Source organism: Haplochromis burtoni, unplaced genomic scaffold (assembly GCF_018398535.1).
Source record: "Haplochromis burtoni strain Fernald_Lab_line unplaced genomic scaffold, NCSU_Asbu1 Contig_106, whole genome shotgun sequence".
Taxonomy (NCBI): Eukaryota; Metazoa; Chordata; class Actinopteri; order Cichliformes; family Cichlidae; genus Haplochromis; species Haplochromis burtoni.
The window spans coordinates 324,025-336,372 of NW_024582467.1; the positions used below are offsets into that span (position 1 = coordinate 324,025).

The following is a 12,348-nucleotide window of genomic DNA, read 5'->3' on the forward strand; positions in this document are numbered from 1 at the left end:
ATATTTTATTTGGCAAAATATATTTATGTACGTTCCTAAAAAATGCAAGGCTTGCAAAATGTCATACATACAATTGAATTTACTAAGGTAGAAATTGTGATTTTGTAATACAATTTGGTTTATTTGTAATCCGTTCCCCGATTAATTAACGGAAGAACAGAATGAAGCACTATGATTTTCAAATATAAACAGACTAGTGACACTTTCCAGGCAGCATAAGTTAACGTAATCGGTAATTTAGACAAAGTACCTTACAAAGTGTAGGCAGATCTCTAAAGGAAAACACTAAACAGGAGATTTTTGAGAAGTTTAAACATCTTGAGTAACATCTGAATAATGAACAGCACCTGTAGTACTGTCTTTAGTGAGCTTTTTCTGGAGGGACAGTTGTGTGACTCTGTGATCCGAGCTGGAGATGTTGAGTTTAAAATTCACAGGATCATCCTCTGCAACTGCAGTGCATACTTCAGGTGAGCAGGCCTGTGTTGTTTGGCTGTGGTTTGGTTCTGCATTTATCCTACTTCAAAGCTTTCATGTAACACAGTGCAGCAGGTATTGGGAAGTTTCAATGTTACACTGTACTTTTTGATCACTAGAAATGTTCTGGAGCAATGTTTAGGGGGAAAAAATCAGTCCTGTATTTTTATTTAATTATTTATTTTGGGAGGTTTGTTGGGATACATATATAGTATAGGTTTGTGTTTGACTCCACAATGAGCCTGTAAGAGGTAGTTTGAAAGATTACAGACACTATAAACTGGCTTTCTCATGATATTTCATCAGCACGACAACAGCAGCAGCAGTTCTAATAAATTTGTGCACAAACTGGCCTGCACCAAAAGGACCACATCAGTGGTGATATTAGCTGTGCCTTCACCAGTTTAGCTGAAATTGTATGTCTAAATAGGCAGGTAATCAATTTAGGGCCAGACTGAGAGGTGGCCAATGATATGCCATTTCTGTTGCAGTGGGACATGTCCGCTCTTTCCAATTCTGTCTAGTCAGTAAATTTGATAATGTGAAATTCAGTTATTATATTTGCAGCTATTTAATGCCTGCTGTCCCCTGTCGCCCTAACCCTTTTACTGTATAGGAATATTTGCTACAATGCCTAGACAACTCTATATCTTTCTGTCTGTCTAAACATAGCAGCAATGCTGAATGTTTTTCTGACATGTCTGAATAGATGACCTTAAATAGGAGATTGCCCATTTGAAATCAAATCATTTTAGATTTTTGTTACTTTAATTTCATATCTCTTTGATCACAGCTTGCTCAAGTAAGCATGCAGCTGAAAAATTATACAAATGCTATTTAACTATGAGCTGCACGACATCAGGTACTTTTTAAGTTCCATGACAGAGAGACAATGTGAAAATGCTGATCTGAATCTGCACAGGGATCTCTTCTGCTACAAACCACTACCATCAAACAAGGTCTACAACTTCCCCACTGTGTCTCCAAAAGCAATGAGCCTCATTTTGGAATATGCCTATACCCAATCTGTTGTGGTGACGGAGGACAATGTACTGGAGCTGTTGGTGGAAGCAGACAACTTTATCGTGACTGGCGTCATTCAAGCCTGCTGCGACTTCCTGGAGAGGAAGCTTTGTGTAAATAACTGCGTCAGTATCTGCAATCTGGCACACTTACACAACTGTCCTGACCTCAGTGGAAAGGCCTATCTCTACATCCTCCATCACTTTGAAGAGGTTGGTGCACTCTCCTTGGAGTTCCTGCAGCTCTCTGTGCAGCAACTATCAGATCTTATCGAGAAGGATGAGCTCAATGTGAAGCAGGAGAGCACTGTGTTTGAGGCCATTCTCAGATGGATCAACTATTCCCCTGTGGAACGTGGGTGTGACATGCCCGCACTGCTCAAGCAGGTAACTGAAAATGGGATATCAATTTAATTGCTCCTCTAAGTGCATTTATTTTGTTTATTACTCAGTGAGGGGCTGTTGAATGAATGGTAAAGTTTGAAAGTATAGAAAGTAACTTCCGCTGTAGCACTTTGAATTAGGAATAAAAAATAAAGCATAAGCTTGATGCCTGATGCAAAAAAAGAAGTTTGATTGTACACTATTGTGTTTACAGAGTTGGGTGTCCAGGCCGCACACCTGCTCACCCATCAGCCTTTTACGGCTGACGTGTAAAAAGCTAAAATTGCAATGGCAAAATTACTCAAACTTAAGGCTTGGTAATAGAGTTAATGTAGGGGAATCATTCTTCTTCATTCTTAATCACATTGGGGGGTGGGGGGGCTATTTCTAATTCACTTGGGAGTGTGCATCAGAAGGTGCTCATCATTTAGTCCTTAATAAATTGTAAAAGTATTATTTACACTTGCGTCCAGATAAAACTGGCCGTTGTTTTGTAGTTTCAGAAGTGCATTATTGATAATGTGTCTGAACTGCACTTTAGCTTTTCTGACAGAAAAGTTGACTATGCCCATAGTGTTCTGCCAGAACTTACTGACTGGTCCTTAGGCATTTACAACAGGACACACCCTCATTGTGGGACCTGTTTTTACAGCAGGAGGTTACTCAGTGCTTAGATAATGGCATTGACACTTGACTGTGGCACCACTGCTTGTTTGGAGCTAATGCCATGACCTGCCATTGCTGTTTGGCAGGTGATGCTGTGGCTCTTTACAGGTAATGTTAGGGTCTTTAAGGGCAATGCCACAGCTGATTGGAGGCGATGCCAGGAGCTACCATAGCTATCTGGGTGATTCCATGACATTTTGATTATAGAGATAGTGCTATACTTCACTAATGGGTGGTGGCATGGTGGCTATGTCCAACTCTTATATACAGTCTAATGTTATATTTCTTGCCTTTTTCCCTTATGATTCTTGTTTTCATCCAGGTCCGCCTACTATTAATGCCCACCGAGTACTTGGTTGACACTGTGAGCAGAAATGATCTGGTGAGTAGTAGTCCGGCATGCATGAATATGGTAACCACTGCCATAAAGATGCTAAATGAGTCCAATATGGAGAGACCTCTGACCCAAACACGCCTGCCGTCTGAAGTCTTATTGGCCGTTGGTGGATGGGTGAGTCATTTCCCAAGTGACAAGATTGAGTTGTACAATGTCCGAGCTGACCACTGGGTGCCGCTGAGCTGGAGACACAATGCTTCTCTGGGATTCTACGGTTGTGCTTACCTCAATGGATGTGTTTATTGCATCGGAGGTTTTGATTTCATAAGCTATTCAAGTCATGTGAGAAGGTTCAGCCTCACCAGCCAAACCTGGACAGAGGTGGGCTCGATGCATGAAGAGCGGGGCTTTCTCAGTGTGGCCACACTGAATGGCTGCATATATGCTATGGGCGGGTGCCGAAACCAAAAGAAACTGAAAACTGCAGAACGATATGAGCCTGACACCAACCAGTGGACTATGATTGCATCGATGCACAAGCCCAGGACAGAAGCTGGTGCTGCAACACTACACGGTAAGGTAAGTGGAATTGAGGTAGTGGAAGATCTCTGCCATGTTGGTTTTGTGGAGAAAGTGATGGACAAAGTTAACTGGTAATGCTAACAACCTAGGTTAACAAGCTGCGTCAATAAAATGTACAGTCAAATAATACCATTAGAAATGCACCAAAAGATGCCAATGCCTTAATCTGTCAGTACACTTCCCAAAGCAGTCACAAACCCAAATTTTAGCTAGGACGCTATCCATATGGATTAGTTTTGTTTTTTTTTGTCTTTTGTGTCTGGCTGTAAAAATGATTTTTAAGGCTATGTAGTTGGATTTACAACATATGGGGATTTATTATCTTTTGGAGCCAGCCAACCAACGAATTTATGCACTGGAACATGAGAGCACAGTAAAATATTACTTTTCTGTGAGCTTCTGTGCAAAAAAACATTTTTTAATAGTCTTATAAAGCTGGCCAATGGGAGTAATTTTTAAAAAATGATTTTTTTTTTAGATTAATGTCATGAGTATTGAGAAAGACATTCTTTCCTTGGTTGGTACTTTTTTTCTTGCAAACTTATAACAATCCTGCAAAGGATTGTTTTGGTTTTCTTGGTTTGGTTGGGATCTTTTTGTTAATTTAATCTCAGTAAATATATGTTTTTTAAAAAGAATATTATGGCTCGGCAATTTCTTTATTCCTGTTTTATTTGTTTTGCTTAACATGGCACTGATTTGCAAATGTACTTTTCGGCTTGAGGGCTTAATCATCACTGGACCTTTCTGTGGAAAATATGAATAGTTTATGAATTGTATCAGTTTTATAATATTTTTTAAAACTAAACATTTCTATTACCATTAATCCAACAGCTCAGGGAGAAGGTTAAGGTTACTTCACCCTCAGATCGTGAAAAATAGTAATTTTATCATTTCTGCATCCATATTTTGCAAGTCTGCAAAATACAGAAAATAAATGCAGCAAACCTCTGCTAAAACTAAATGTTTTAGGATAACACCATCATTTTTAGATTTTTACTACTATTATGCAAAGTAGCTACACAGAAATCTGATGAAAACATTTTTAGTTTTTCACAAGCGCATGGCACAACATAGAAGAGCCACCTCCACGGGACAAGACTCAGCAGTCCATCTGCATCTAAAGGACAAAGGTCACTCTTTCGAGGATGCCAATGTTCACATTTTGGACAGAGAGGACAGATGGTTTGAAAGAGGAGTGAAAGAAGCCATTTATGTCCACTGTGAGCGACCATCTTTGAACAGAGGCGGTGGTTTACGACACCAACTGTCTGCCATCTATAATCCAGTTTTGAGATCCCTTCCCAGACGCCTTAACGCCCACTCACATCCTGGGCCATCTGACCTCAGGAAATCACATGATAGGGTGGGGCCAGGTTTCACAATGAGCTCACCCGAAACCCTGGCTGATTGTGACCCACACCCTCTTTCACACCTTGGCTCATGTAATTAGGTATAGGATCATCAGGGGATCCTTTGTCTCTTTTGGGGGGACACTCCCACAGGGCTTAAATCTGGGACTCTCCACCATTTGACTCTTAGAACTGAAGAAGCTACTCGGGTGAGAGGTGAAACGTCTTCAAGCAACTTAAAGAAATCCAGATGCTTTTCTTTCCAAGCTCCTTAGAATACAATGACCTGGATGACTGAGAACCTTCACAGACATTTTTAGTGTTTTCAAGTATTTTCTGGAAGCTGAAACATTTAATTCTATTAATTTTGACTTAAACATGATTTTAATTTCTAGGTGTACATTTGTGGTGGTCTTACTGGAGATGAACCTCTGTCATGTGCTGAGTCCTACAACCCTGACACCAACCAGTGGACACTGATCACACCCATGGAAACTGGGAGGACTGGGGGAGCCGTGGTCGCCTACAATGACGAAATCTATGTAGTAAGAAGAGCTTAAAACATACTCTTACTACGGACAGAAATTCAAACATGGAATGTTTACTGTACCTGTATTTGGGAGTCTGTATTATTTTCCAAGTACCATGTACTGGATTATTGGAATGTGATTTCTATAATTACCCTAGAATCAGATATTTTGGAATCTGGAGACCTATTTACTTTTTTTACAACAGAACATTTTTACGTTACAGACTGTAACAAGTCCTTTGTCTGCACAGGTTGGTGGCTTTAACGGTATCACTCAGTTGCGTAGTGTCATTGCATATGACCCAAGAACAAGACACTGGCGCAACGTTGCTCCCATGTTACACCCTCGCAAAAACTTCGGCATTGCAGTGCTGGAGGACCAGCTGTATGTGGTTGGAGGTTTCCACAATGGCGGCTCATTCTGCAATGTGGAGTGCTATGATGAAAAGACCAACAGGTGGTACATTGTCAGCGACAAAGGGATGACCCAAGGTGCTGTCAGTTGTTGCGTTCTGAGGCGACACCCTGATCTGACTGCTTATCTTTCATAATTATTTCACATAAAGAAATAAAGAAATACATTTTTCATCAATAAAAAACTGGCTGTTTTTCTGCTTAAGATCCTGAGGTCTGACATCCCAGTGAAAAAGTCTCTTTTAGCTGAACAGAGAACTTGAACTTTCTTTTCAACATGATGGGCATTGCAGCTTCCACGTTTTATGGCCACAAGGGAGGTTAACAGCTATGATATTAAGATCCCATTGGTAAAAGTCAAATCGTTTCTTCACTAATAGGTGATCCATTCAAGCCGCCATCTTCATCTCTACCACCAGTGTCTAGACTCCAGGGGGTCCTGCCCTAATCCCTATCACTGCTCCGATTCCATTCTGCCAGGATGGACTATCAGAGTCTAACTGGCAAATACCATCCATCCATCCATTCGCTTCCGCTTATCCTTTTCTGGCAAATACCTCAAATTGAATTCTGCACATCAATAAATCATATTCAGTTCCTTTGATTGATCTCTCCTTATTAAAATAAAGCTGATGTGTTTTCTGAAACCCAGTCTGTAGAATATATTCTGGCATTTAAATTTATAGCGTTTGAAATTATTTTGAAACACAGGAATTTACAATAGGAACCTGTAAATGAAATGCCCTTTATTTTGTTTGAAGTCGTTATGGCAGCATGAGAGGGCTCAACATCTCACTAAGGCCTTGATCACATGCCCAGACATCAGTCAGCGATCCTCTGGCAGCCCCAGCTCATGAAGAAAAATGTGTATTCCCAAATCAGTTGGTGAGTGGTTCCTGGAGGTTGCTACGTGAAATACTGTAGGGCACAAAAGGATATGCTTCATTTAAATCCTCCTTGTGATTGCTGTAATTGCAGGCAGATTGTTGCCCATAGGGGAAAAAGTGGAAGCATGGAAAAAAGTAACTTCTTTGCAAATACTTGCCAATTACCAAAAAAACTGATAAAAATATGAAAAATGTAATGTAACCTGGAAATCACTGCAGTACCAGTGAACGGTCTTCATTTCCAGTTTACATAAACTTTTTCAACTTTCACTTGTGACTTGTTGGAGAGTGTTTGCAGAAAAGTTGGATACTTTTATCTAAATTACAAGAGACAATCAGTGGCAATCTGCTGGCAAGCCAAGCAATAACAAGGTTTTTTTGTCCAAAATCCTCTTAGCGACCATTTTTATCAACAGCTAGCAACCACTCACCAACCAGTCAAGGAATATACATTTTCTCTTTAGACACCACTGTTTAGCTTGAGATAAATGCTTGTAATAAAACTAGAAGTTTAACAACATATTATAGCTTTGGTACAAAAAAGTGTTTGTTAATTCTTTTTTCTTATTATTGCTTCTGTTCTTTAACACTACTCACACCTTTTTCCATGACATGGTCATAGGCTGTTTATAAAACATGGACATAGTCAGCATGATGTTGTCCACTGGTTTGTGAAATCCCATTTCTGAAACCACAAAATGAGCATTTGGACCAATTCATCTTTGATGAAGGATGATGCATTTTATCTAGCTTTATCTAGCATTCTGTGGCCTTTCGACATCTTTACCAGCAGAGAGAGGACAAAGAACTAAGTTAAAAAAAAAAAAGACTGGGGTTTCAACTGACAGTACATTCACCTCTGACTTAATTAATGTTGCTGCACAGAGTTATCTGGATAAATTTAAGTAATGCTACCCCCATTTGCACAGTCCCCTAACTAAAGTGCTTCTCCAATGTAAAACCACACATCTGCATTGGATCTGACTAACCAAATCTATAGGTCCTTCTCAGACCTAGAGAAAAGCTTCAGCATGGAACTAAGAGAGCACAGCGTTGTCCTTACTGCCACAGTAAGGACAACGCTGGGATGGGCATTATAACGTCTCTTGGTGAGTCACCTGAGCCACTTCTATTCACTGTAATCACAAAACAACCCGCAGGAAGAAAAATACACATTGAACATTTTTGTCAAGTTGATACCCTTATCTTCAGATATGAAAGTGTGATTACTCAAAGCAATATAAGCAGGCAACGGAGCTCTTACAGGCAAAGACCATACAAGTAGATGTACATGGTGCACCACCCATCCACTTAATCATCCATCCATTAAGAACACCAAATCCTGATTAATTGACACAGACAAACCTTTTGGAATGGACTTCTGGATCTTGTGTTTAAATGTGCACATCACATCATTTAGTGTGAGCCAGCTCAACCGTCTTCAGTGTAGTTTTCTCGCCTACTTTAATGTCCAATTAAAGTAGATAAAATTCAATTAGAGTCACAAATTAGAGTTACTAAGGCTGACTGTAATCGGATCCACAGTTTATGAAGTGAATGCATCATGTCACATCAGTAAGACTTGAAACTAGCAATGGGACATAAATTCTTCATAAACTGTTGAATTGGGTTATATATCACTTTACAGAAATAACTTTTTTCCATGTAAATTTTACACAGATGTCATTTTGAATGTCTGCTGGCCTTAAGATATGAGGAAAGTTAAAGTTACTCCAGCTGTGGAGTCAATTTTCAGATGTCAGGCGTCAGTTACCTTTTATCTTTTTTTAAGACACTGTTTGAGAGAAATATTCATCATGTGTTTATTTCGATAGCAGAAACATATTTTACTGGTTGATTCTAAACAACAGGGCAGCTTCCGTATACTCTGTATAATGTGTTTAAATATGATTGAGCTTCTTTTAATAGTAGAAAGGGATGTCATTCATGCAGAAGTCAGGTTGCAGGCTCTCAAAGGTGCAGTCAGATGTGTCCATGGCACAGCGACCGCAGTGGCAATTCAAAGCCACAGGGTAGGTGACGATCGGGTCTACACCAGGTGGGCAGTCGGGAAGCTCAAATGTTTTATAGTACAGGTCCCGGTATGTGCACACATGCTGGTACACATTGCTGAATGGTATCTTGATGACAGGGTCCTAAAGGGAGGGGAAATGAAAACAGTGTCCTTACAAAAATGTTGTTATAACACTACAGAAGCAACTGTTTTTAAACAAGAAATTCACCTAAAATGTTAAATGAAGTTTCAAAGTCCTGGTTTTAGGCATAAAGTCTTACTGTTAAACTGTTGTGCATCACAGTGAGGGAAAGTTGGTGCTTTCAATGAACCATGTGCCAACACAGTGCAGGGGAGCTACCTAAACGCTACTCCCACAGAGGTTGATTATCTTGTTAATAGTGTTACATCTTCGGTGCGTTCAAGTCTGCATACTGTGCTCCTCAAATTTAGAACTAATGGACTCCCTGGTATAACTCACAAATGTACACCATAAAGTCGTAAAATGTACTTTTGGTTCTGAGGGATTTTTAAAAGTAGAAAGGGAGGCAGAGCCTTCAGCTTTCGGGGCCCTCTTCTGTGCAACCAGAGTCAGACACACTCTCTACTTTTAAGGCTTAAACCTTTTGGGTTTTTTCTTTTCATAAAGCATATAGTTGGGCTGGATCAGGTGACTGAATCCTTCCTTAGTTACACTACAATAGGTCTAGCCTGCCAGAGGCTTCCCATGATGTGGTTTTATTGGATTTATTTTCTTATGCTCCACTCTGCTTTTAATCATTATTTATTATTACTCTTTGGCTCTTTTCCACAGTGTGTCTTTTTTCCTGTCTTCCTCCCCTCACCCCAAACCAGTCACAGCAGATCGCTGTCCCTCCCTGAGCCTGGAACTCCTGGAGTTTTATTCTTGTTAAAAGGGAGTTCTTTCTCCCCACTGTCACTAAGTGCTTGCTCTAAGGGGGGGTCATCTAATTGGTGGAATTTTGTCTGTATTATTATTGGGGTTTTTGCCTTATTATATAAAGCACCTTGGGGTGACTGTTGCTGTGATTTGTTGCTATATAAATTAAATAGAATTGAAATTTAATATATTCCTTTACTTTTGCTGAGAAACCAGAAAGTTTTTAGTATCTGTGACACAGATACAGGTGAAATACACTGACTTTCTTCCCAGTTTAGTCACTTACATGTTTATAATAAAGGTCTGGAGTCACATGACAAATATACTAGACACACAGCTTGACTTTACTGCAAACAGCAGCTGGCAGCATGTTTGTGACTTCAGGAGTACTTAAACTTAACCTTCCTGATTTCACCACAATAAAATCCACAGACACATCAATTGAAATTGAAAATAGCTTGAAGCGGCAGCTAACACATTCTTAATAGCACGTATTTTTTTAAACCACAGATTATGCAGTTATACAGGTATTAGTTTTTGCTGACTGATAAGCTTTAGAGGCACCATGACTGACTTGCTCAGAATATTTTCCCAATTTGTATACACATGAAGTGGAAGTTTTGCATAATGTGTATCAGTGCAGTGGACTGTAACACCAGTCAGTATAGGTGGTGTCTGTAACCAGCAGCTGAAAATGTAGAAAAAAGAAAAGAGTCTGATATTAATATGTGGTAACACTTGTAAGTACCCTGTACTTTCTGGGGTGCACGTTATGTTATGGAGTGACTACGGTGCAAGTACCCTACACTTGCAATTTGTAGGCAAGTGCGGGGTACTTACAGTGTACATGTTTCATTGTTTCTTGCAAAAACCTGACTTGTTGCCTTCAAGATGCACATAAGTACAGAACACTTGTGCCTTATTTGCAGGTCGGGGTATAAAGTGTTACCTCATATGTTTTTGTAAAGAATCAAATAAGCCCTGATTGTATTATTTTTTGGTTTTGGGCCTCCAAATGATTTGTTTTTATCTCCTGATTTTTGCAGCTTTGAAATTCTTTTTGGTTTATATTTCTCTCCTTTACACTCATGAACCACATTACCTTGGTGATGCAGTGTCCACTGCAGATGGTTGTCTCCACTGGATGACAGCTGGGACAGCCCTCCTTCTCCAGAGACACTGTCTGGTTGATGAGCTGACAGGGCGGCAGCTGGAAGGCCGCTGATGGTGGAATAAGTTTTTATTTGGTTCCAAAAATAAAAGCCTAAAACTTGTTACAGATTTTGGTGTTTGTGATGTTTGTGGTAATACAGGATGTCATGTAGCTTTTAAATTTGTTTTTATGTACAAAACTGGAACAACACAACTGGAACACAACCATTAATTCTATATTTTTGTTTGTTTGTTTTCTATTATTATACATTTCCTTTATAAAAGCCTTGCACACATATAAATATATATTATCAGCATTTTTAATATAAGAATGAGAGAATCCTCCGCCTTTTTCACAATATTTCCAATAACATCTTAGATCAATATAAGCTTCCTACAATAATCATACAGTTCTCTTACCTGCAGGAGATAAGATGAAAGTTGAAGCTCCAACAAACAAACTTAACATCAGTGCAAGGAGCATTCTGCTAATCTGTGCCATCATTCTGTAGGCGTCAAGTTGCATTAGTTAGTCACTTAGTTAATTATTCCTTAAGACTTTTCAGCTAGCAAACATAATGATGGGGGCATTGTACAAAATAATTTTTAGATTATATTGGGTGTAATTCTAGTTTCAGTGAGAAAATTAAAAGGTATTGTCCCCTTTTTGTGTTCATGTTTCAGATTAAATAAAGAATAAGCCTTTAATTGGGTGTTACACCACTATCCCTGGTGTAAATCGGTGTCACTAACATATCTATGCATAAGTAAAACTTAAAATATATGCACATAAATCATTAATAACTCATCTAATATCTATTAATTAGGTCAGCATATACTGCAAAAACACCAGCTTTTCTATTAACAATTTCAATTTCTTGAGCTCCATATTTATAATACTGGAGCTGGAATACAGAATAAAGATATGTAAATATCTATATAGCCCTCCACATTTAAACAGCATTCATATAAATCATCTGTCTGCTAGTAAGAGCAGCATGTCTTACCTCTCCGGTGGCTGCAGGCAGTGTCTGGAGGTAAGCTGCCCAGCTTTATAAAGGACACAGGAGTCAAGTATCTAGTACCAAACAAACTCGTATAGGATATCAGTGTTAATCCCTACTACCTGTTTTTATTAGAAGGATAAAACATTTAAACCTTTTTTTTTTACTCACAAGCTGGCAGAAATATAATTTTAAGAGGAAAAATTATTTTTAAAACCTTTTTTGACACAGAAGCACCAAAAATGTAAATGGTTTTCACCCAGTTCTAAACATGCAGTCTTCGCTTTAACCATTAAAAATAAAAGTCGGTTCAGAGAATGCTTAAAAATCTGTTCAAATAACTTTTATAATATATTTGACACAAACTTTAAACAATGTTTTACACTGTTTATTAGTCTACACCTCTTCTTTCTAGTCACTCCCCCTGTTATAGGTACAGTGCTCAAGTCTTTAATCTTCCTCTTTCATTTTTGTGATATTCAATCAGACTCCTAAAGTGAGGTAATAATAATAATTACCAACAAAACAGGATGACTGCTAATCTGTTGCGGATGTAGTGAAATAACCTTGTTTTTAAATGGGGGATCATTGTGACATGCAGGCTTCCTGTTTGATGTTGTTTAATGG

The 12,348-nt window shown here is 38.9% G+C and overlaps 2 protein-coding genes across 2 annotated transcripts; one reads left to right on the forward strand and one right to left on the reverse strand.

The window, feature by feature from the left end:
* Nucleotides 1–148: 148 nt before the first annotated feature.
* On the forward strand, nucleotides 149–5,948 carry LOC102314289 (kelch-like protein 10). The gene is made up of 5 exons (XM_042223222.1): nucleotides 149–470; nucleotides 1,400–1,886; nucleotides 2,872–3,465; nucleotides 5,216–5,365; nucleotides 5,601–5,948. Exons 1-5 carry the CDS (start codon nucleotides 337–339, stop codon nucleotides 5,898–5,900), a joined length of 1,665 nt encoding a protein of 554 aa, XP_042079156.1. The 5' UTR covers nucleotides 149–336; the 3' UTR covers nucleotides 5,901–5,948.
* Nucleotides 5,949–8,459: 2,511 nt separating this feature from the next.
* lhb (luteinizing hormone subunit beta) lies at nucleotides 8,460–11,248 on the reverse strand. Its single transcript, XM_005935443.2, has 3 exons — nucleotides 11,138–11,248; nucleotides 10,668–10,786; nucleotides 8,460–8,806 (listed from the first exon to the last, which is right to left on the reverse strand). Exons 1-3 carry the CDS (start codon nucleotides 11,241–11,243, stop codon nucleotides 8,573–8,575), a joined length of 459 nt encoding a protein of 152 aa, XP_005935505.1. The 5' UTR covers nucleotides 11,244–11,248; the 3' UTR covers nucleotides 8,460–8,572.
* Between the last annotated feature and the right edge of the window lie 1,100 nt (nucleotides 11,249–12,348).